Source organism: Peromyscus californicus, unplaced genomic scaffold, assembly GCF_007827085.1.
Source record: "Peromyscus californicus insignis strain IS unplaced genomic scaffold, ASM782708v3 Scaffold_17__1_contigs__length_78620276, whole genome shotgun sequence".
Taxonomy (NCBI): domain Eukaryota; kingdom Metazoa; phylum Chordata; class Mammalia; order Rodentia; family Cricetidae; genus Peromyscus; species Peromyscus californicus.
In genome coordinates, this window is record NW_026294469.1 from 62,498,288 (window position 1) to 62,523,214 (window position 24,927).

Sequence of the window (24,927 nt, forward strand, 5' to 3'; positions counted from 1 at the left end):
GTCTAGTGTGCCCAGCGCTCCAGGCCCTGGGTAGGTAACTCTGTAAGAACCACTGGCCAAAGGCGCTCACTTGTGGACTTTTGACAGCCACAGTCCACTTTTCCTGCTAAAGGCTTGCATCAGTAGCCTTCCATTCTGACTAGGGTAGGGCTTCATTCCTAAAATCTAAATCTTAAGCTGTTTTAAGTCATAATCAACTGTCACTTCCCCGAGTTTATAAATGAGAGAGAGAGAGAGAGAGAGAGAGAGAGAGAGAGAGAGAGAGAGAGAGAGAGAGTCAAAGTAACAATCAAAAACAAAGGCCCCAAATCCTGGTTGTGGGGACCATGACAACAGTGATTGGCACATCACTGCTCTCCTGTCCTTCCTGGAGATGATTGAGAATGCATCCCTGGAAAGAGTGTGCACCATCAGCCAACAAAGGATGCTGCCCTTCATCCCAGGCACTTAGGATCCTCGGTTTGTGAACACACATGTGTTGACAATGGCCCCCCCTTTTTTCTGGAGATCTCAAATAACCAACACTGGGAAGAGAGCTGCAGTGCTGTGGTGGAGTTGTAGTAGGAGGGGGCATTCTGGGATTGAATATGGGGTGCTCATGGGATATCTGTTACGGGGTACATAGAAGAATGCTGCCCTGCTGGTATCTTCCTCTCACGGAGGGGTCTGCTATCTCAGTAAGAGAGTGAGTGGGCAGTGACAGCACCCTTACAAAGCACTCTGGACATGGGCTTGCTGCTCTCTTGGTCAAATAAGTGTCTGACAGTGCTCTCCCGTCACATGACACCATGTGGAACGTCATTGATCCAACCATTTACATGTGAAATTGAATGGAACAGCACAGTCCTGGAGGAGGTTATTTTAAGGAGGATGGAAGGGCTGGAGACGTGGCTTGGAGGGAGAGTGCTCGCCTGGCATGCGACAGGCCCTGGGTTCAATCCCTGGTACCGATACAAGAAACATTTATTTCAAAGCCAGATGTGGTTGTTGGCACATACTAGCGCTTGGGAGATAGAGGCAGGATGATCAGGGGGTCATTCTCAGTGGCTACACAGTGAGTTTGAGGCTAGCCTTGGCTTCATGAGACCCTGTCTCCCAAACACCAAAACCAAGCATGCAAAAAAAAAAAAAAAAAAAAAAAAGACTCAGTGGTTCACTTAGTGCCAAGCATGAGGACTTAAATTCGATTCCTGGTGAAGGAGAAAACCGACTCTTCTGACCCTACACATGTCCCCAGTGAAGGAGTGAAGGAATGAATGAAAAATGTAAATTTGAAATTTGAAAACGAAAAGGACATGTTAAGTGCTGCTCAAAATAGACTTAAGAGAGAAACAAGGAAGGAGCCGGAGCAGGCCAGGCCGGAGGCGGTGACAATGACTCCGCCCTTAGCTGGTCAAGGCAGGAGAGGAGGAGGCTGAACCCCAAGATCCCAGCCCCATTAACTTGAATCTTTGGGGGAGGCCACGACTCACACTGCCTCTCCTTCCCTACTCTTCACACAGGCAGAGAATGGCCCCACCCCCGAGGCTGGGAGGTCGAAATCACCTAGTAAGAACACTTTGGGCTGCTAAGGGCAGAGGGGAAACCGCGTGTGGACGTGGACGTGTGGACGTGTGGACGCGTGGACGCGGCTGCCTCGGGCTCTCTCCTGTGGGCGCCGCTGATCTGTTTTCTGTTGATCCACAGGAAAGCACAGCAGCTTGCAGCCAGCTCGAGCAGCAAGAAAAACACACCACGGGAATCTTCCAAGCGTGCAGAGCCACGTGCCCTGTTCTGTATCTCCAGCAATTAGCAGGGGGCAGAGAGTCTACAAAAGGCCCTATTGTGCATCTCTCTAATGTGCTCAATGTTTCGTCTTCAAGGACAAAATACAGCTCGCTGTGGATTGCGGGTTTTCTCAGAGGATAGCAGTGTTCCTAGAGTTGGCTGTACTTGTCATCCATCAGGATGAGCACAGAAGGAAAAGCCGGGTGCCCGGGGCTCCCCGTTGCATAACTCAGGTAAGGCGGCTCCGAACAGTTTCTAGATTCTATCTGTTCTGTTTATTGTGGGGTACAACATGGGCTGTTGATCTGTATGGGTTTAACCAGAAAGACTAAAAAATGATTACGTAAGTTCATGATTACTTCTGGGAAATAGGAGCACTGGAGACGCTGTGGGAGCGATTAACTAGGACTCCTCCCTCTCTTCTCCCCTCCCTCCCTTCCTTCCTTCCCTCCTTTCTACTTTCTCTGCTAGTACTGGGGATCGAACTTAGGGCCTCCTTCATGTCAGGTAAGTACTCTTGAGCTACAACCCCAGTGCCCCCCTTTAAAACCTGTCATTTACATTTACTATCCACTGACTTTATTCCTGGGCCTCGTGTTCTCTGGATGCCCATTTCTTCCATGCCACCCCTCCCCTCTAGCACAGAAGCAGTCTGTCCCTTTTCAGGAAAGATCATCTTAATGAGACAGCAGAGTCCACATAGAAGGGGGCTCTGGACACAAGCTCTGTGAGGACAGGGCACACAGTGGGGCTTTGTTCTCCTGGATGTGACCAGAGACTCTCTAGTAGCTAGGCCTAATGAAGTCCAGGCCAGTGTGTGCTTTATAGCAAGATCCTGGTGAGACAGAGACAGAGAGAGACAGAGAGAGAGAGAGAGAGACAGAGAGAGAGAGAGAGAGAGACAGAGAGAGAGAGAGACAGAGAGAGAGAGACAGACAGACAGAGAGAGAGAGAGAGAGAGAGAGAGAGAGAGAGAGAGAGAGAGGAGGGAGGGCACAGATACAGAGACATCAATTCATCGAGACATCTATAGTAGGCCCGTGAGATCACTGTCACCTGTACATTTTGGGCTCCTGGAGTGCTGGGTTCTGGGCCAGCCCTGTGCCAGTCTGGCCTGGTGTACCTGTCCAGGATATTGTGATGACAGGTGACACATTGCTCTGCAAAGTAACAACTCTCAGGCATTTGATGGACTGCTGGACGTAAGTCCGTTAGTGGCCTGGGCAGTTCCCAGTGTTCTTAAGGGGAAGGTTTAAGTTTCTTGGTACTTACGGCAGTGCGGGGGTTTTCTGGGTCGAAGGAGATGTCCACAGCAGGACTGGGAGTTTTTAGCAGTGACTGTCAAGCAATAAAAGCAGGAACACAGAAGGGAGAGCCCTGGGACAAGAACGCAGCAGCTTCCTGTTCAGTTTGCAGAACTCTTATCTGCAAGAGACCAGGGCCATGAGAGACTCCCGCGTTGGTGTGCCGCGGCATACTTGAAGCTGAGGATGAGCCCAGCACCTGTTTCTGTGGCCTGCAGTTTACTCCAGGTTGGAAGCAATGACCATCACTTCCTTACTAAAGCACATGTATGCAGGACAGTGGGAGGTGACGGTGGCACGTTTGAGAAGACCCTCCCCAGGGCCTTCTCTTGCTGTGGGTGGCCCCGACACCGGTTCAGGTGTGCTGAGGAGTGTGAAGAGGGACCAGGATTTCTTGTCTGGCTGGTATCGACAGGGCTCCAGCTTGAGCCCGCTTTTTTTTTTTGCCCTTTGCCCTTTGGCTCTTAATCAGCAACTTTGGTGACACTTTGCTTTGCGATTAACAGGGACACCATATACTCTGTCTTAAGTCCTCTCCTGGTGGGTTGTCAGGGGGCAGGGTGAGTATCGGCTTCACCGGCTGAACAACCTAGTATCAGAAGTAGGATCAGATAAACTTGATGAATGAAGCAAGAAAGGATGAGAAGCGAGGCTTGGCCTGGCATTTCCTGGAGTAAGATGAGAAGCAGGAAACGCGAGTCCCTCCTTTTAGACACGTTTCTGGTCGGACAATGCACACTCAGGCAGGAAGCTCTCCTGTGAATGCTGAACTAAAGAGAAGCCATTTTGACAGGTCGTTTGTCTCCCGATTTCACAGGTCTAAGTGGAAAGTGGACTGTCTATTGATTTGATACGCCCTTTTCATCAATAACTCAGGAGAAATCATTACTTTTGGTGGCTTATACTTCTAGTGGTGTCAGCCCCTGGGTGTCTCTCTGACAAAATGAAAATGTCCATGGGGAATAAAAATAGAGCTATCAGATAATCAAATTAAATAATTATAGTGTGCTTCTTTTTTAAGGATAGCACCTTACCTGAATATCAACATGTGACCATCAAATTATTAGTGACACTTTTCTAATTCCCAGAATCTTACGGTGGCATAAGGCTGAGGGACGGGAGTCTTGGGTTCTCTTGGACCTTGTATCTTGATAAAGAGTCTTGATAAAGAGTTGGAGCACGCTGTGCTGGGAACACTCTTGAGTGCTAGCCCCACCCATGCCCTTGTGACCACGGTGTACAGGTGCCAGGGTGAGACCACGGCTGGCATTCTCAGGGCTCCCAGTGACCACTGCTAGTCTCAGCCTCAGTTTCCCTGGTGACTTTAAACAGACAGTTTTCTGTTTGGCAACAGAGAGGACATTATACTCTATCAAATGTCTTTAAACTTGGATACAGGGTAACATTAGAAAGAAGGGATTATTAATAGGGTACCAGCGGGGGCTGGAGGCACGGCTCAGTGGTAGGAGGCTTGCAAATCACAGGCACAGACACTGCTCCTGTGTGTCTGTGTCCACGCAGGGTTGTACATTTCATTTCTGGTCTGCGATCTGTAGTCACAGTGCACAGCCCAGGCTTCTCTTCCCCGGATTCCTCTGTCCCTGGTATAATCCTGTCCAGCGTTGCATCATTCATAGCACTACATGCTCAGCATCCGATGATGCCTTTTCAAGTCTACTCCCACTCTTGCAGATTTCACCGAAAAGATTAGAGCTCATTTGGAAGACCTGAACTTGCAAATCCACAGGTGTTCTCACTTCATGTAGACGCGCCTTTCTTAATTCCTTGATTGCCTCCTAGGTTGAGGCAAGGGGCGGGGGAGGCACCACTCTGCTCCCCAGAGGTACCCCCCCCGCCCCTCCCCCATGCATTCCACACATCCCTTCACATCTTCCAGGGCTATTTCTGTCCTTGCCCTATTGAAATTGCATCTCAAAGGTCAGCTGTGGTATTCTCAAAGTCCAGTCCAGAGAGGGTTTTGTTTTATCTTAATTTTTCTTTCCTCTGGACCATCGATTTCCCTTCCCCTCCTCTGATGTACTTATGTGGTTTATATTTATCCACCTATCACCTAATTGGATGTTCTAAACTGGTCCATTGCAGAGCAGCATCCTGACTGGGAGTCCAAGCCCCTGGCATTAGCGTGCCTGTAATGGAGTTCTCGTCCTGCCACTAAGTGTATGGAAACGAGGATAATGCGAGGCATTGTTTCCTTGGTTTGCTGTCAAAATTAAATGGAATAATTAATGTAATATTTAGGGCTAAGCCTGAGGAAGTATTCGTGAATGTTACCTGTTAGCATAACCAGCTCTCAACTCTGTGAAAACAGACTGCTTCCCTCTTATCTCTGCCCCTTTAAGGTCATTTTGCTCTCCTCATCCCACAAAGGGCCAGTCAATACATATTTGCCTCCATTTATTGATGCAAAGATTCATGCACATGGTTTGCAGAGTTCAGGGAAGGAGAAACGACGCACCGAGGGAGGCTCCGGGAGACTGCCGCAAGCAGCAGAAACCTTGTTGTTCAGTTTTTAACTAATAGATGATTTAAGCTGTTGAGTGTTTGAATCGCTCCTTTCCGGACATATGGCGTGTATTGAGCAAGAGGCGGCATTAGCAGTTGAAATACTTGTTAGTGCGACAGTCAGTTACAACGAGGCTGCTTGGCGTAGGGACAGCATCCAATCCTTAGATTAAATGCTACTCTAACTGGATTATGTGGGGAGAGGCGGCCAGAACCCTGGAAGCCTTGACTGGAAGGATGTCGCCATCTATTGGCGACATGGGGAAATGACGCTGAGTGGTGCGTGTCTTGGTTGAGGGTAAAAGTCCTGAGAATTGCCATTCTTTCTGGACAAAGTGTGGGTGGGACTGGACAGGAGAAATTAATAAGGGGCAGGCACAGCCAGCAGCAGGTAGGAGATCCTTCGGTAATGCGGAGGCGCGAAGGGCACAGCACCTTGGGTCGGCGAGCGACAACCTTGTGGGTGTCCCTGGAGGGCAGTCCCATCACCCGTGTCCTGCTCCCGCCCCCACGCCACCCCCGCCCCTGACCCCACCTCGTACTCACGGATCCCCTCCCCCGTTGGTCTCGCTTTCCTATTCTCTGCTGGCTCCAAATTCCGAGACGACCCTTCTTCACCTTCTGATTCCTCTTTTCGTATGGAATGAAACCACAGCCGGGAAAAATCTCGCTGAGTCACCACATTTGGCGATCAGCTGGAACAGAGTGCCTCCCGAGGGGTCCCGGACCAGCCTCCAGCCCCACAACAGCAGATCCTCACGTGACAGCCTCCCCAGGAGCCAGGTAAGGTAACTGCAGGTGACTGTGCAGACGTGCAAGCGCCCTGGTTCCCACATCCATCCTGGAATGTGCTCTGGCCACTGGCGTCGGAGGGAAAATGAATCCCAAGAATGTTACTATCGGGTGACGTTTCCTTTGGAAGATGAAAGTGGACCATAACAGACCTGCAAGCCATTTATTATTTTTTTCTATTAGTGAACTATACAACTGGGTCACTAGATGGGTTATGGATTGTTGTATTTTAGCAGAGAGTTTTAGTGGAGAAAGGCCCGAGGGAAAACACGGGTGCTTCAGATTGAAGTGTCTGCACCCTTGGTGAGCACACAGGGAGTTAGCTGTCTAGGAGTTTTCAGGTTCCGATGGTAAGTACAGACAGACAGTGAGCCTGCTGAGGTGATGCACAGCTATCACCCCCAGTTCCTGAGTGAGGCTGGGGCAGAAGGATTGCAAGTTCAAGGGCAGTTTGGAAGGTTTCAGGATTTTGAATTTCATTTCTGTTTGAGTTCAAATGAGTTATTTTATATTATCCTAAACCCCCAGGGTTTTGCTTTTTTTCTCTAAAAGGAAGATAATGAAGCCTGCCTGTCAAGAAAATGTGGAAATTAAATGAAATATAATAAGAATTCTTTTATTTGAGTTGGTGGGGCTGGATTTAGTTAATAGAGACTCATGAACACTAAAACCTCCAGTTCTTGACCTGAAGTACAGTCTTCCTACTAATTCAGGTCATGGCCTTCTCTTTGAATATTAATCTACTAGCTGGCTCCTCCAGTTATTTTCTTATGCAAACCACGCATGTAATGTCATGTCATTTTTTAGCTTTGATTTGTTTTACTCTAGCAAGAACTTAAACTCTCGAAGTTACCCGCAACATCATTTCAATTCAAAAAGTCACTCCAGATGAGTCACGATTTTCCTCCAACTTCGTCTGTCTGCACACCTATTTACACAGCAACAATTTAACCGCTTTCCATCGTGAAGTCATTGGCGAACATCTAACTTTGCTTTCAGAGAACGGCTTTCTCTCCTTGTACACTCGGGCGCTTTCAGATGTTTGATCCCTTGCACACTAATAATTAATTAAGTAAACTAATTAGTTTCGCAGTTGCAGTAACAGGTACAGCTGTGAACTGCCTCTTGGGAAGCATGCTCCCACCATGGAGCAGATGTAATGAGTACTGTCCCCACTGCAGTGGGTGACACAGTTCTCACGGGGCCCAGAGAATCACAGTTAACCTTCAGCCTGAGTTAAACAGGTGGATTCAGTACTTCCTGCCCCACGTTCAGAGAGCTTGACCTCATGCTCCTGAACAAAAGTGCCTTATCTGCTGTCAGGAGCTACCCACATTATTATCATCGCTAATGAGTTCAGAGTTCAAAGGGTAGTTTGAAATCTAGCAGTTTTCCCCATCATTTTACAGATGAGAAAAAAAAATACAGCTGTTTGTAACCTGGGTCTTCATAAAATGCCTCGTGGCTTCCATACATCGAAGGGTGTATATCATGAAGCTAATATTTGAGTCTCAGGGATTTATGTCTGTGAAGTGTTAGAATACTGCTTGGAAGGCTTCTAACTTTTCTGATCCATAACTTTTCTGTAGGACCAGGCAGAACCATGACATATTGATGATCTTGGGGGTAATGAAAACCTTGAGCCTGGATGTGGCGTACATTGGAAGCACCTTCAGAGGCAGAGGGTCTTATTAAGCAGTGGGTAAAGGGACCAAACAAGCACCAGCCAGACTCCTGTCTTCAGCTCGAGGTGTCCAAGCTTCCTCCTCCTCGGTCCCCCAGCCTGGGTCTCGCTAAGCTCAACAGTAGAGTCTACCTCTAGTAGGAAATGGCTGTTTAGCACCTATGGGAAGAGCCAAGTGACCAGGACTCTGTGTCCTGCATTCATCAGTAGTTTGTTTACCGTGTTCCTTTCAGACAGCTTGTGTGGTCACAGGTGGAGATGATTCTTTGGTTGGTTTTTTTTGGGGGTAAAGGTCACAGCATTGGAAGAATGCTGCTGGTACTGAGTCTGTTGCTGGTACTAGGACTGTGCAATGCCTTGGACTCTGAGTTTGCTTTACTTACTTATTTGTCGTTAGTTTTTAAGACAAGGTCTTGTTTGTTCTATAGCCTAGACCTTTCTGGGACTCGTGGCCTTTCTGCTTTTGCTGCCCGAAAGCCTCGAGGGTAAGGTGCACCGCCGCACCCTGCTTGCTTGTTCTTTTGTTTTTATTTCATTTTGTTTGGAGACAGAGTCTCTCCATGTAGTCTGGGATGGTGCCTGGGAGCTCTCTACATAGCCCAGGCTGGCCTTGAACTAGCCATCCTCCTGCCTCTGCCCCCTGAATGCTAGGATTAACAGATGTTGTTTTGCTTTTTTAAGGAAATTTTAATAATGGCATCCTGGATGGACACAGCCGCTCCTGTCGCTAATTCCAGCACCAAGGAGACTGAGGCAGGGAGATCTCAAGTTTGAAGCTAGCACCTACTACTTAGCTAGTTGAAGCTAGCCTGAGCTATGTCATGAGACTTGCTTTTAAACAATGGACGGATGGGGCTATAGGCGGAGGAAGAGTACTTATCCAGCATATGCAAACTCCTGCACTTGGTCTCTATACTGGGAAGAAAAAAAAGCATCCTAGAATCCGAGATCTCTGCATGCTAAGGTCATGCTTTTTCACTGGGCTACACTCTCAAACCCCAGACTGATTTTAATTTTATCTTGACAGTTAGTTATCTTCGTTCACTTCTGTTGTTATTTCATAATAACAAAGCACCAGAGATGGGATAAGTAATAGAGTGATTTGGGCTCTCCGTTCTGGTCCTAAGTTAAAGGACCCCATTGGGGAGTGGTTTCCTTGCTGACAGAGTCCTAAAGTGTTGTAGAAACATCCCCTGGTGAGAGATCAGCCCAACCAAGCTGGATTCTACAACAGACTCAGTTTTCAGATAGCATTAACCCATTGGTCCTTTACTCACATGGATTTATTCGTCAGGGCAGAGCCTGAGCCGGCTCATAGTGAACATTAAGTTTCAATGTGAGTCTGGAAGGGCTAAACCATATTCAAACCATTAGCAACTGTGAACTTCAGTGTGTTCCACAAACACATGTTGCAATTCTTTACTTTCTGCAAGTACCAACTTTTTCTTCTCTCAAAACACAGCCCCAAGTCCTTCTGTGATTTCTGGGGTCTCTCTTGGGGTATGGCCTCAGTTCCACAGAGTGTGCCAATCTTGGGATTAATTGCTAGTTCAGAGATTCACATACACTAGTGTTTGTTTAGCAATACCCAGAGTCTTGTACAAAAAGGGTAACACTCGGGCCCTTTGTTGCCTGAGATTCTGGTCCAGCAATTCTGAAGTGGGCCTGGGGTCTGACAAGTCCTAGGAATGCTGATGTAGAAGATTCCCCCGTAAGTGTGGAAAACGCTTTCAAGTTTGCATGCAAGATCAAGATAAGCTCTGGAAGCCAGCCTGACAGCTGACAGGAGAGCCTAGCTTTGGTCTCGTGAGGGAAAGCAGGGACATCGGAGACGGTTTGCTAGAACAAGCGGCAAGCTAGAGAAGGAACCTGTGAGAGTCTCTCTAACCACAGGCACTGCATCTTCCAGGAGGAGCCTCTCAACTTGCCTTCACGTTGCCCTGCTCGGGAACGTTCCATGACTTCTAGTTCTGCCTATTAGGACCGGGCTTGCTGCTTGGTTTTGGAAGCTGGGGGAAACCACCTTAGCCAGTCAGCGCATCCTTTGTGGCTCAGTTGCTCTTGCAAAAAGAGGTTGAGTATAAGAAACAAGGAATAGCTTGTTTTCTTGCCCAGCAGAGAGTAGCTCCAGTCATGCTTTACTTTGCCATGGGACACAGACACCAACTGCTTTACAATGAGGCTCATGGCCCTCCTCGCTGAGCGGGCCCCAGCCGATCAGATTAGTGCTCTTTTAAGTTACCAGTAAACTGTCATCAGGTATCTGTTGACTCTAATCCACAGTGTCTCACCCAAGGAGAAGCAGCTTCTAGTCACACATAGAGTTGCCTGGAGAAAACCCCAGGAGCAACCACACATGTCTTTGGTTGTTTTCTGTTTTGCCTCAGTATGAGTTTGTAAGTCCTTTGTTCTGGAGGGGACAGCCTTTCAATGTAGCTAGAGTTTTCCTGCCTGGCCCACAGTCAGGACAAATCTCTCTCACCCGCCAGTCCCACAGCCGCTCAGACCCGACCAAGTAAACACAGAGACTTATATTGGTTACAAACTGTATGGCCGTGGCAGGCTTCTTGCTAACTGTTCTTACATCTTAAATTAATCCATTTCTATAAATCTATACCTTGCCACGTGGCTCGTGGCTTATCGGCATCTTCACATGCTGTTTGTCATCGTGGCGGCTGGCAGTGTCTCTCTGACTCAGCCTTTCACTTCCCAGCTTTATTCTCCTCCTTGTCCCGCCTACACTTCCTGCCTGGCCAATGGCCAATCAGTGTTTTATTTATTGACCAATCAGAGCAACACATTTGCCATACAGAACATCCCACAGCATTTCAATGCTGTGGTTTCTTTGTCTCTTGTTTTCTGTTTTTTCGAGACAGGGTTTCCCTGTGTAGCTTTGGTGCCTGTCCTGATCCTCCTTCTGTTGGAGACCAGGCTGGCCTCGAACTTACACAGTTCTGCCTTTGCCTCCCGAGTGCTGGGATTAAAGGTGTGTGCCACCACAGCCTGGCTTCCTTGTTGTCTTATGGTGGTTTAAAAGTGTGGCCCCCAGGCCAGTGGTAGCTCAGTAGCACCTGGGAGTTTACTAGAAATACAGATTAGTAGGCCTCCTGCCTTTTCCAGGGTACAAAATCTGAAACTCTGAGGACTAGGCCTGGAGTGTGTGTGTGTTTTAATATGCTCCCCCAGGCAGTTCTGATGCATGCTCAATTGAGAGAACCCCTGGACAATGTGTCACTCCAGAGATGAAGACAGTCTTGACCTGGGGCATCCAGGGCACTGGGTTTTAAAAACACTGCAGGTGATTCTAATGCATGCAGGCTTGAGAACCACCTGTGGACATTTGCTGGCCTTTTCTCCTGTTAAAGCTGCAGAATGCTCCAAAGCCAATGGTCACTAAAGAAGGACTGTCCCGCACACCATATTCAAACAAGTAGCTCAGAACGCATGGCTGAAGCTGGGTGTGGTGGTGCATAGCTGTGATTCCAGAACCCAGAGAGCAGAGACAAGAAGATTGCTACAAGTTTGAGGTCAGCCAGGGTCATGCAATGAAACTTTATCTCAAAAAACCAAACCAACTCCCCCCAATCCAATGACCTAAATTTAAGAATGAAAACTACCGGACACTTGAATTGCAACAGTAATCGTTCATGACCTTGAATTTGGCAATATGTTCAAAAGCTTGCTACTTCCTTAAAGAATTAAAACATAAAATTTCTTAAAATCTAGTAACTCCACTGTGGTGATATTGTGTTCCCCAAAATATTGTGCACCCTAATAAATTTATCTGGGGTCAGAGAACAGCCACTAGACAGACATAGAGGCCAGAAAATGGTGGCACTCACACCTTTAATCCTAGCCTTCTGGAGGCAGAGATCCATCTGGATCTCTGTGAGTTCAAAGCCACACTGGAAACAGCCAGGCATGGTAATAAGAACCTTTAATCCCAGGAAGTGATGGCAGAAAACAGAGAGGTATAAAAGGCGTGAAAACCAGGAATTGGCTGGTTAAGCTTTTAGGCTTTTGAGCAACAGTTCAGCTGAGATTCATTCTGTATGAGGACTCCAGTCTGAGGAAACAGGATCAGCTGAGGAACTGGCGAGATGAGGAAGCTGTGGCTTGTTCTGCTTCTCTGATCTTTCAGCGTTCACCCCAATAACTGGCCTTGGGTTTGTTCTTATTAATAAGACCATTTAAGATTCGTGCTACACTCCACTCTGAGTATATGCCCTAGAGTGGTGAAGGTATATATACATACAAACAGTTACTTGTACACATATTTGTAGCAACATTTTTTTTTTGCAGTAGTCAACAAAGTAATTGCCCATCAAGAGATAAATGTATAAACAAATAGTTGTATCTCCATGTAATGGAATGTTATTTAACCTTAAGAAATGAATGAGGTGTTCACATATATTCCAGTATGAATGGGCCTTTTAAGAAAGTCAAACCGCTCCCATGCAATGTAAAACAAGTGGGTACAGCCCAGAGATGGAAGGTGTATTTGTGGTTGCTGGGGGCTAGGGGGAGAGGGGATGAAGTAGTACAATGATTGTTTAATGGGTGCAGGGTTTTTTCGGGGGGGGGGGGTGTTGTTAAAGCTAGTGAACCATGTCTTACATGAATTTCAGTTCAACTTAAAGAATCCAACTGTACACTCTTATCTGTAAAGCATGATAAAGAGCAAAGCCAGAGTCCTCTACAGTGACCTTTGGGCCCTCTAGCCTTGTCTTTGGCCACGCCCATATTCTTTTAATAATTGTTCCGAACATGTTGAATCCTATTGCAACCATATGTTGCAACCAACAGGCTGTATGTTTCTGTCTCCCAACTCACCTGTGCCCCGCAGGAGACCCCTGCCGGCAGTTCCCACCCATGGTCTTCTCTCAATAACTATTCCTGTGACCTTTAACTGACACCCTCACTGCTGAAACGGTGGTCCCTCAACCCACAGAGCTCATGTATGCCATGGATTGGAGGTGAAACGCCATGGTTTCAGGCTCATGTGTTGAAAACCTGGTCCTCAAGGGCAGCAATGGTCAGAGGTGGGGCTTTGGGGAAATGATTCCATCATGAGGGCCCTGAGCCATCAATGGATTGACAGATCAATGTGTTCATCAACTGATAGGTAATGGGAACTCGGGAGGTCGGGCCTAATCAAAGAGATCACCAGAGGTATGCCCGTGGTAACTATGTCTTATCCCCAGCCTCTCCCCCCTCTTTCTCTTTGTTTCTTGGCTACTGTGAAGTAAACAGCCTGCTCTACCATGGTACTCCCCTGCCATGATATCCCATCCTGCTTTGCTCCTGGCCCAAAGCAGTGGAGTCAGCCTACCTGGACAGATAGTGCTGAAACTGTGAGCCAAACCCACCATTCAGTCTTTAACATCATCTCTCAGGTATTCTGTCATAGTCACGGGAAGCTGACTGACATAGTGTCTTTTGGATGACAAGCGGAATCTGGAGCTCCTGCCCAGACCCACTGAGTTCGAACCTGTACCTGAAGTGCCTCACACGACGAGCCCGATGCCGTTTGTTTTCTGGTGGCAGCCCCCACACGAAGGGTTTGCCAGAAAGAACTAGTTTCTTCTCCTGCTCCACTGGCCTTTGCTCTCGCCACTGAGTTGATTCATGCTGTTGTTGCTGCGGATTCCTTCACTGATGGCAGAGCGAGTGTTTCCAAGCCTTCATCCTAGGACAGGGACCAGCAGCTAGCTCTCTGGGAACCTTCCAGGTTTCCGGTGCCAGGTTGGGACTACTGAGGCACGGGGCCTTGGAACTGAGAACTACTAGCTGTCGACCCTGTCCCCCAGGGAGAGACAACTATTGTGGGATAACTCTAGTTGTTGAGGCACCCAGCCTCAAGGACTGAGTGAATTACTGGGTTCTCAGCTTCTTGGGTGTTATTTAGCTGTTACAGTTTTAAAGCTGACTTAATAACTTCACACACACACACACACACACACACACACACACACACACACACACACCTTTTTTTGTTGCCGAGACAGGACACCATGACCAAGGCAACTTATAAAAGAAAACATTTAATTTGGCACCTATGACTACAGAGGGTTGGAGCCCATAACCATCAGGGTGAGGGGCATGGCAGCAGGCAGGCAGGCATGGCAATGGAGCAGTAGCTTAGAGCTTATATGTTGAGACAACAACCATAGAGCAGAGAGAGGCACACTGGGGATGGTGTGGGCTTTTAAAAACTCAAAGCCCACCCTACAGTGACACACCTCCTCCAAGGCCACACCTAATTCTTCCCAAACAGTTCCACCAACTGGGGACCAAACATTCAAATATATGAGCCCATGGGGGCCATTCTCATTCAAACCACCACCACCACTGTGTGTGTGCATGTGCGCGCGCGTGTGTGTAGCAGTTTTGAATGCATCTATGTGAGTGTGTATGTATGTATGCATACACCCTCTTTGTTCTATTCCCCTAGAGGACCCTGACTAAAACAAATTGTGGTACTGGGAATGTGGCTGGAGAAACAGAATTGTAAGGCTGAGCTATTGTGATAAATCCACATGAGTCTATTTAATGAGTAGTAGGGATTTATTAAGATATAAATTGAGGAAATACACTCACAAATAAAGAACTGAGTAGACAGCTGAAGTCGTCCTCTGATCTGATCGGGAGCAAATCCACCTCGCAGGGAGGCAGCAGGGAGAAGAGGGCATCTCCCTCTCTTTTTAAGAGGTCGTGTACAATGGCGGGAAGCACCGCCTCCTTCGGGCCCTATAGCCCAACATCATAGGTGGAACAAACACCACTACACTCAGCTCTTCTAGTGGAGTCTCTAGTGGGCTTAGAGACCACTGAACCCGACTTTTCAGATGGACGGAACCTACGGTTACTAAAGACTCCTCAGACAGTATGGAGAGCACTGAAAGTCCATGGTGTGCATGAATTAAAGAACATATCAATTGCATTTGATGATCCTGATGCACCTCTTGTGAGGTGTGTGGAATCTGATGACTCTGTGTATGAAACCTTTGAACATTTCTAGAGAAATAAGGAAAATAACAACGCTGGTTATTTTAGTATTTTCAGACAAATTTATAAAAGGAAAAAAAAAAACTGAGCTGAGTAATAAAATTGACCTGCTCCAGATGCACAGAAACAACCCAATGACTTCTAAGTGTGCCCTGGAGGAGACGCGTCTCTCCTGCAGTGTAGAACTCAAGTTACAGAAAACTGAACCAAATCCTCAGTGCACAGTTAGCTGAGAACCGGGTGTTGTACCCAGAGTCCCCCAAAGACCACCAAGAGACCGAATCCGATGCAAAAGCAACGAGTCTTTTTTACTACGAGTTAACTCGGGACTCATGTCCATCTGACCCAGCAGCAGAGCAGGAGAGACCCCCAGTAGCTAGGGGGCGTCTGGGGTCTATTGGCTATGTAGGAGCAGACTCGGGTTTGAGGTTTTCTCCCATCCAGAGGTGCTGTCCTTGGTCAGTTTGCAGCTGCAAGAAAACTATTATCTCTCTTAGCAGTTGTGGCTACTACATATTTTCTTTATCCTGACCTTGCTGCCTGTACCTTTTGATTGGCATCTTTTACTGTATGAGGACATCTGGTGGGGTTTTCCTGTAACTAGAGCTAGACTCAAGGTTGGGGGCTCAGGGGCACATTGTGCTGTGCCAGGGGCCTACATTCTGTTGGGTATTGTCCACAGTCTGTCATGGCTGCAGAATAGTCAAGGCAGGGGTCCGGACAGGGACTTGGGTTCCTCACCTGGTACGTACTTGGTCCTTGAGGCTGGATGTTTCAACAGTCAGGGTAGTCCCACAATAGCTATCTCTCATGGAAGAGGGGGGACCACAAAAGGCTATCACTCAGTCTACAAGGCAGGGTGTCTCCGGAAGTCTTCATCTGGTGCCTCTGGTTTCTAGTCCACAATGGAAGCCTGGAATGCAGCAGCAACAGCAGCAGCAGCAGCAGCAGCAGCAGCAGCACACAAATTAACTCATTTCCAAGCAGGAAGGCCAAGAGAACAAAAAGCAAGATTATCTTCCTTTCTGACCTCTCTTATAATCTGGATTGCTACCAGAAGGCATCACCTATAATCAGGGCGGGGCCTTCCCACGCCAATCAAGGCAATCAGGAACATTCTTCAGGTGAAGCTCCCTCCTCAGGTGGTTCTAATTTGTGGCAAGTTGACACTAAAACCAACCATAATACCTGGCATGCATGAACCCTGGGTTCCATCTCCACCACCAGATGAACCAGGCCTGGTAGTCTATACCTATAATGCCAGTACTCAGGAGGTGGAGGCAGAGAGAGATCAGAAGTTCAAGGTCATCCTCACCTCCAAAGCTGGTCCAAGGTCACCATGGGCTCCATGAGACCCTGTCTCCCCCCAAAAAAGTGTCATCAGTATTTTTAGAGATCTTTAAGAAACGCAAAATTTCAACCACTTCTTCTTTTAACTCTTGAAGCTTCTGTGGGTGGGGGCTGAGAATCTGAATTTTATTTCTTGAATAGTTATGATATAAGGAGTCTATAGGATAGAGGAATAGGGACCGGAGGAACGACCCCCAGGAGTTTTAAGCCGCTGCTCCTTTTGGTCAGTCTTGAAAGCATCTGACCATGCCCTGTGAGTCCTAGCTCACCACCAAGGTGAAGACTCTAGTCTTTGTGTTCTTCCACAACAGGGCACACTCCACACAACAAGGCTGGTTGACACTGATACTTCAGAAGAGTGTTCATGGCTCATGTGGTGATTTTGTCCATTTTTTCCTTTCTTTTTTAGTTTCATGGAGCAAACACAGAGACTCCTGAGCCAGCCCTCTCCCATCCCCACTTCCCAGCCCAAGAAGAAAAGGATGACAGTGAAATCTTTCTTTTCCAAGGTGAGACACAAATGTCCCTCCCCAGTCATCACTATGTAAGAGGTGAGCCTGCTCGCTCTGTGGTTAGAACTGCTTGGCCTGGGTTCCTTCTGGAAGCCATGTAATGACAGTTCTTTCAACAGGGATAGAGGGTGCTTTTGAGAAGATGAGATGAGAAGGCTTCAGCTTGATGCTAACTCAAAAATTAAAAAAAAAATGAACTGCAATAAATACTCAGAAATAGCAACGATGCTGGAAAGTTATACTGTCTCATCCATAGTGCTGAGCAAACAGCTGGATCTGGACCCTGCATCCATTCCTGCTTCCTAAGGATGGGGGCTAGCTTGCCTTTGATATTCTCTCTCTCTCTCTCTCTCTCTCTCTCTCTCTCTCTCTCTCTCTCTCCAGTGTGAATGCAGGTTCCTGCCATGATGCGCATGTGGAGGTCAGAGGTCAATCTCGGATGTCTGTCTGTCCTCACCTCCCATCTCTTTTGAGACAAGGGCTCTCTTGTTGTTGTCTCTATATAGCAGCCATCATGCACCTCTGGGGATTCTCCCATCTTGCCAAGGGAAACTGGGATTATAGATGAGTGCTATTGTGCCTGGCTTTATATGGGGTTCAATGTTAGGTCTTTATGCTGGCATGGCAAGTGTTTTACCCATCATCTCCCTGGCCCCCTTGTCGGGATCTTTCATCGTCTGGGGTCTGACTCTAGTATGGGCAGCCTTGTTCTCTGTCCCGAAGAACCCTAGTATCTTCTTGTCATTGGAGCTCATCTGCTTAGTAGGGAGGCAGCTCATCCGATTGTGAGGAAGGTGGCCTCTATCTTGATCTATATTCCATCTCATCTATATCTTATCCTGCACTTACTTAGTATTTAGTTGTGGAAGTGTAGGATTCTGCATAAAAGTGCAGTGTTATTTTTGCTTTTTCTTCTTCTAAATTGCTCAGATCCATGAATTCGGAAGTCGGGACAACCTTCAAACCTTCAAGTGTCCTGAAATGCTTATGGATGTGTCATTGATGTCTGTTGAAATGTTGCCAGTTGAGTCGCAGGCTAGTGAGGGTTTGAGGAAGGTGACTCCTGCTGGATGGAGATGTAGGGCCATCAGCCTGACTGCAGGAGTATCAAGACAGATTGGAAGAGAGGAATAAAGCAGACACCATAAAGCATGTCATTCATTTGATTTAGCTAAAGGTACAGCAGAAGGACAAGAAGGGGTTGGAGGAGGAAGAGGGTCAAGGGAACTTCCCAGCGAGGAGAGATAACAGCATAGCATACACTGTAAAAGGGACCTGTGTCTTGAGGACAGCCCCTTTCCTCTTAGCCTCTGTCACACAGTTCACTGCTGTGTGTCTCTTGCCAGAACTCCCCAACCCACCTCAACACCAGCCCTGCATTATTTTCTCCACCAGCGTCTTCGTTATGTAGACAAATGTATTTGTCTACAAAAGTAAATCATCTTTAAAGGTTGGAGTGTAGCTTAGTGGTGAGGTGAGGGCTTAATTCATGCAAAGCCCTGCTTTAATCCTGTCTCTCTCTCTCTCTCTCTCTCTCTCTCTCTCTCTCTCTCTCTCTCTCTCACACACACACACACACACACACACACACACACACACACATGCTTAGACATGTTTAGTTATCTTTTTTTTCTTTAAGAATTTTTTTTACTCATTTTACATACCAACCACAGGTCCCCCTATTATTCCCCCTTCCCACTCCCCCCCCAGACCTTCCTAATGACCATCCCCTCCTCTGAAAGGGTAAGGCCTCCCATGGGAAGTCAGTGAAGCCTGGAACATTCAGCTGAGGCAGGACCAAACCCCTCCCCTGTGCATCAAGGCTTAGCAAGGTGTCCCACTATAGGTAATGGGCTCCAAAAGCCATCTCATGCATCAGGGATAGATCCTGAACCCACTGCCAGGGGCCCCTCAAACAGACCAAGCTACACAACTGTCTTTTGTATGTAGAGGGCCTAGTCTGGTGCCATGCAGACTCCACAGCTGTTGATATAAAGTTCGTGAGTTCCTATGAGCTTGGTTCTGTTGTCTCTGTAGATTTGTCCATCAGAATCTTGACACCCCCACCCCCAACCCTGCTCATGTAATCCCTCTTCCTTCTCTTTGACTGGACTCCCAGAGTTTGGCCTGGTGCTTGGCTGTGGATCTCTGCATCTGCTTCCTTCAGTTACTAGATGAAGGCTCTCTTGGTCTAATTGGAGCTGATGTTCTGAGCCCTTTTGAATCCTCTGTGTGTGTGTGTGTGTGTGTGTGTGTGTGTGTGTGTGTGTGTGTGTGTATGTGTGTTTGTGTGTGTGTGTGCTTGCGTGCGCACGGGGGGGGGGGGCATGCCTGATGTCAACATCAGGTGTCTCCTTCATTGCGGTCCACTCTTGCTGGATCGGAGCTCACTGATTTGGCTAGGCTGCCTGGCCAGTGAACTTGAGAGTTCTTTCTTTGTCTGTCTTTCCAGTCCTGAGACTGTAGGCATGCACTGCTGCACCCAGAATTTTATGTGGGTGCTCAGATCTTCCTGTTTGTCGAGCAAGCACTTTACCAACAGAACCATCTTCCCTGAATTAATACACTTTTGACCCACCACCCAGGTCTCTTGGAAACTGAGGTTGCAGAAGCGGGAGCCTTTGAAGAATGCGTTTTTCATCTTGGCAGAAAAAGCCCGGGATCCTAATGCTAAAAAGCGCCATCTGGCAATGAGATGCCTGGGCACCATGGCCTGTGAAGCCCCTGACAAGGTAGGGGGAGGTGGAGTTGTGACAGCCTTCCCGAGAGACTCTAAGCCCTCAGGGCATGGAGTCCCCAGTGCCCGTGGACAGCTAACACTGTAACAAGTCACACAGACCTAGTAGCAAACAGTGGTATCTGTGTTCCGGGGCCTGATTGTAGAGCTGGATCCGTAGTTCAGCATCTTGCAAGGCGGCAAACCACTGCTGGCTAGACTGTCTTCCTGAGGTTCAGGGCACTTTTCCAAGAGTGGCTTTTTGCAGAACTTACTCTTCCAAGGGTAGGACTGAGGTTTCTCTTTCCTTGCTGGCTGTCTGCCGGGGGCCACCCCCTGGTACCCAGGATCCACACTCTCAAAACCTGATAACCTGTTTCTTCAAGGTGTCTCTCACTCCTGTCTGCTCTACTGGAGTCTTATATAATGTAACTTAGCAACCAGGAGAGACCGCTGTACTTTTGTCATATCTGGCTAGAAGCAAGCCACTGGTTCTTTTTACACGGGCGAAGAACAGATTATACAAGGGTGTGACTCACTCAAGGTCATCGCGGGCCCAGCATGCCCCAGCTCTGTCAGCCTTGGGAATGAAGCTACAGCAGGTTCATATCACTCTCTTGGAGAGTTTAAACGATTTTTCTCATAATTTTTGCTTGTTTCGTGAGAGACATTTTCATACCCCATCCTTAGCACCTTGTCCACGTCGATACCATTTTATGTCCTCTCCATTATCAAGTCACCCAGCTCTCTGAAGGGCCCTGGGACACTCCTGTCTACCCTCTGCTCTTGAAGTACCTCCCCAGTTTCATCACCCAGAGGCCTAATTCCTGTTTGTCCTTGCTGTTCTTCTAAGACCTAGGAGGGCTCTTGGGCTGGGTTACTAGAAACATTTGTATTTGGATAAGAGTTGGTGGCAGATCCAGAAGAAAGTGTGTGTGCATGCACGCGCATGCGTGTAGCATATATATTATACATTTTATTATATTTGTACATGTGGATGACACGAACAGGAAGGACGATTTGTAAGGAAGAAGGAGAGCAGCAGAAGGAGGGGGGAGGGAGGGGGAGGGTAGCAGGGGATGAACATGAGCAAACTACAGTGATGTATATGTCAAAAAGCCATAATGAAACCCATTATTTTTTTTTTTTTTGGTTTTTCGAGACAGGGTTTCTCTGTGTAGCTTTGCGCCTTTCCTGGAACTCGCTTTGGAGACCAGGCTGGCCTCGAACTCACAGAGATCCGCCTGGTTCTGCCTCCCGAGTGCTGGGATTAAAGGCGTGCGCCACCACCGCCCGGCTGAAACCCATTATTTTTTAACATTAACTACAAATATTAATTTAAAGAAGAAAAGAAAGCAAGCCAGGGCCTCTCAGTCCCAACTTGTGGCTACTGGAAAATTGGGGATGGAGTTGCTTTTCAACTTGAATAGAGTGTGTGTGTGTGTGTGTGAATGTGTGTGATGCTAATGCTTTTCCAACCTTGATAGCAGGTGAGAAAGTACAAGAAAGTTTTCCTTGACCTCCTGGTGCATGGGCTGTACGATCCTGTGAGTTCTGAAGTTATCCATGAGAGTGTGAAGACTCTGACCATCATGCTGGGCAAGATCCAGGGCCAAGGCCTGGGCTCCTTCTTCATAGACATCACCCTTCAGACCAGGACTTTATTGGATGATGTAAGTGAGAAGGGTAAGCATAAAATTTTGGGCTGTGAACTTGTCCTGGTTTAGAAATGAGAATCCCAGGCCGAGCTGTATGGTGGTGGTACATGCATGCCTCTAACACCAGCAGAGGCAGAAGCAAGCTCAGCAGAGGCAGAGGCAAGCCCAGCAGAGGCAGAGGCAAGCCCAGCAGAGGCAGAGGCAGGCTGATCTCTATGAGTTCAAGGCCAGTCTGGTCTGCATAGTGAGTTCCAGGACAGCCAGGACTACATAAAGAGACCCTGTCTCAAAAAAACAAAAACAAAAAGGAATGAGAATCCTGGGTAGTGTGTTTCTCAGGAACAAGGTCTGCACCACTCTCTAGTTCATGAATTAATGTTATTGAGAGGAGTTACGGGTGGGGGTTATGGAGACCAGAAAGGCTGTATAGAATCCTATCACTCCCTCTCGAGGAGTTTCCATGTCAATAGGGAAGTGAGCATGCACACTAGTGATGAAGATGCCAGCTGGTGCTCAGTACTTCCTTCTGTGTAACAAGTCAGCATTTAGTGAGCCCTTCCGGTGTGCCCTTCACAGTGCCAGGCAGTTGCCATGGATACTTATGCAGTCCTTACATCAACCCTCTTCGATGGGTGCTACAGTGGTCTTTATTATAAAACGAAGAAACTGAGGCATAGAAAGATTAGGGCCTGCCCACAGTTCACAGAGCCAGCATGCATCCCGAAAGCAGCCCTCTGACTGCAGCCCCTGCCCTGTCAGCCACAAGACAAAATGCGTCAACCAAGAAGTGCTCAGGTGCAATGTGTAATCTCGAAGTGAGGACTCTTCCATAACTGACTTGCAAGTTGACAATCAGGCCTGCCGCTGTCTCTTTACCGAAGACAGCACCTGTCAGTCATACTCCAGACCTTTATTCATACATAACCCAGAGCAACTTCCACCTGCCCCTCCCATCCTAACTCCCCCTGGAGCCACACAGTGGCTGAACAAAGAGAAAAGGAGAGACATTGAGCTTACAGAGTTCAGAACTTACATCAGGGCTGCTGGCATGCTTGTCAGAGCTCATCCTTATCCACAGGGACAGATGTTAATATTTCAGTGGAGGTGGCCCTTGTTGGCCTGGAACCCAGTAGATAGCCCAGACTGGCCTTGATGTCACGGCCATCCTCCTGCCTCAGGTCCCGAGTGCTGAGATTACAGACATGAGCCACTACCCCGGCCTAGATGTTTGCCGTTGAATGCAAACCTGTCTTGTCTAAGAAGAGGGTGAGAAGGTGTTTACATTACCACCCTAGGATGTCAGCATACATCTTGAGGACATATCCTTAAATCCTTCTGGTGCCGTCTGAACTTCAGTTGATTTTTATTCAACTGCTTTTGAAACCCAGTTTACATGTCATTTTCTTGAGCAGAATCCTTGGCCATGTAGAAAAGGAAATCCCCACACAGCACTGCCTACTGGCCGAGTCTATGTAAGGGTTACACTTTAAATATGGCCTGCTTCATGCCATGTTTGTTGGGACATGTACCCCCACCAGATGATCGCCACACTGTCAGGAGACAGTCACCTGGCTTATGCATTCCGGTACATAGGCCTCAGGGGAGGGTTGACTTGGGGCAAGTTCTCACTCAATTTTATTTAAACATACTTACACCCTGGACAGAGCAATAAACAGAATGCCACCCCAAGGCAATTTACATGAGTCACTTATGCTAAAATGTGTTTTTGAGTAATTCACAAAATGATCAGTGCTGTCTCAGTCTTTGTGACCCAATTCTAGATGCTTTTTTCCCTTTGGAGAGGCCCACACCCTCTTCTCTCTGGTTTCCCTGGAGCCTGGACAGGACCATGAAGTGGGGATATAAAAATCTGTGTACCAGCAGGGTTGTGGTGGCGCAAGCCTTTAATCGCAGCACTAAGGAAGGCAGAGGCAGGTAGATCTCTGTGAGTTCGAGGCCAGCCTGGTCTAGAGAGCAAAGTTCCAGGACAGCCAGGACTGTTACACAGAGAAACCTTGTCTGGAAAAACCAAAACCAAATCAAAACAAACAAAACAAAACAAAAATCTGTGTACCAAAGTCAGGAGATATGGCTAAAACATAATGTTCACTTCTAATGGGCAGCTCAGAATGATGGTTGGGATCTGCTCTGATGGAGATCTGATGATGGTGATCTGGCTTTTTGTTTTTTTGTTTTGTTTTTGTTGATGGAAACCCACAGGAGAATGACAGTGTGCGGTACTCGGCCTTTGTTCTGTTTGGGCAACTGGCTGCATTTGCTGGGAGGAAATGGAAGAAATTTTTCACCCACCAGGTTAACCAGACACAAGATTCCCTCCTGATCCATTTACAGGACAAAAGCCCTCAGGTTGCCAAGGTGAGACAGTCATTCTTGACTCACTTTGTGAATCTCTGCTGTCCCCAGAGGGGGTGAGGGCAGCTCCGCTAATTGGAGAAGTCAGGCCCTGGAGTTCCTGCCAGTTAGAATGGCCTGTAGGGTGTCTATGTAAAGCTGGGCAAAGGGGCCTCCAGGGTACGATCTCCCCCATTTCCCCTTTGACCCGTCTCTGCCCAACCCAACACCTGCCAGTGCCAGCTAGATAGGTGAGGCCAGGCCCCCAAAGGATGATGGGACTGGGAGAGGTGCAAAGAGTTCTACAAAATCACTTTGGGGGACGGGAGGAAGAGAGACTGTGGATGAGTGTAACTGCGAGAAGGGCTGCGTACAAGGCAGAGCTGTGCCCTCTCCACAGGCCACAGACTGAGCCACGGCCACTTCATGAGCAGAAATCCTTCAAGTTTCAAGCTCACAAATGACCTGAAAATTACTTTCCCAGCCTCGGTGGCTCTGACCTTAGGTTGTCTACAGTCCTTTGGGATCACCTTCCATGCCCGGCATTCTAGGATTCTCTAGTAGTTTAGCCAATTGGATGGCAATGTTATTTTCCTCAGGCTTGCAAAACGACTGTTCGAGCCTGTGTTCCGTATCTGAAACTCAGGAAGGAGCAGAGTTTCCAAAGTGAAGAAGATCAGAGGAACCCCAGGCTTTCCCGGCAGCTGGTGAGTGAGCCAGGGCAGGAGAGAATTCTCCTGGGAGTCCCTCACCTTCAGGCACTTAACACTGGAAGTGGACCCAGTGCAGCAGGAAGTTACCTCCTCCTACCTCCTAAAGTACCTTAGGCTAGTATTGCAATTGCAGTGGACTCATAAGGCGATGTAAACCACAAGGTTCCTGGAAGATGATGCACAGAATTATCATTGGCTCAGTTCTCACCATTGGCTGCTTCCACTCCTGCCTTTTCTCCCCGTGTCCTGTATGGCAACCTCCCTCACATGTACCTTTTTTAAATTTCTTCCAGAGCCATTATCATCCTGAGGTCCTGCTGTTCTTCTATGCCAATAAGATCCTATAAGTCCAGAGCGGCAGAGAAAATGGCCCCATGTGAGCGCCCTGCTCCGGGCATCCTGTTCCCTCTGCTCTGTCTCATTGGGTACTTCTTTGACTCTCTTCACGTGAATATAACAGAAAAGAAGATGTAAGAGAACAACTGGGGGGCGGGGATAACCCTGGAAGAGTATCTCTGCACCCAAAGTAAAATGCAACATTACTTTCA

The 24,927-nt window shown here is 47.8% G+C and overlaps 1 protein-coding gene across 9 annotated transcripts; it reads left to right on the top strand.

Moving 5' to 3' along the window:
- The first annotated feature begins 1,357 nt into the window (after nucleotides 1-1,357).
- Mro (maestro) lies at nucleotides 1,358-24,927 on the top strand. 9 transcript variants are annotated; one of them, XM_052742500.1, is made up of 8 exons: nucleotides 1,849-2,000; nucleotides 6,250-6,377; nucleotides 16,838-16,937; nucleotides 19,526-19,672; nucleotides 21,144-21,329; nucleotides 23,535-23,690; nucleotides 24,266-24,373; nucleotides 24,673-24,927. In XM_052742500.1, exons 3-8 carry the CDS (start codon nucleotides 16,842-16,844, stop codon nucleotides 24,724-24,726), a joined length of 747 nt encoding a protein of 248 aa, XP_052598460.1. In that variant the 5' UTR covers nucleotides 1,849-2,000; nucleotides 6,250-6,377; nucleotides 16,838-16,841; the 3' UTR covers nucleotides 24,727-24,927. The 9 variants fall into 9 exon arrangements, with proteins under 9 accessions (XP_052598457.1, XP_052598460.1, XP_052598454.1 ...); XM_052742494.1 differs by lacking the exon at nucleotides 1,849-2,000 and adding an exon at nucleotides 2,109-2,274; XM_052742496.1 differs by lacking the exon at nucleotides 1,849-2,000 and adding an exon at nucleotides 5,041-5,873.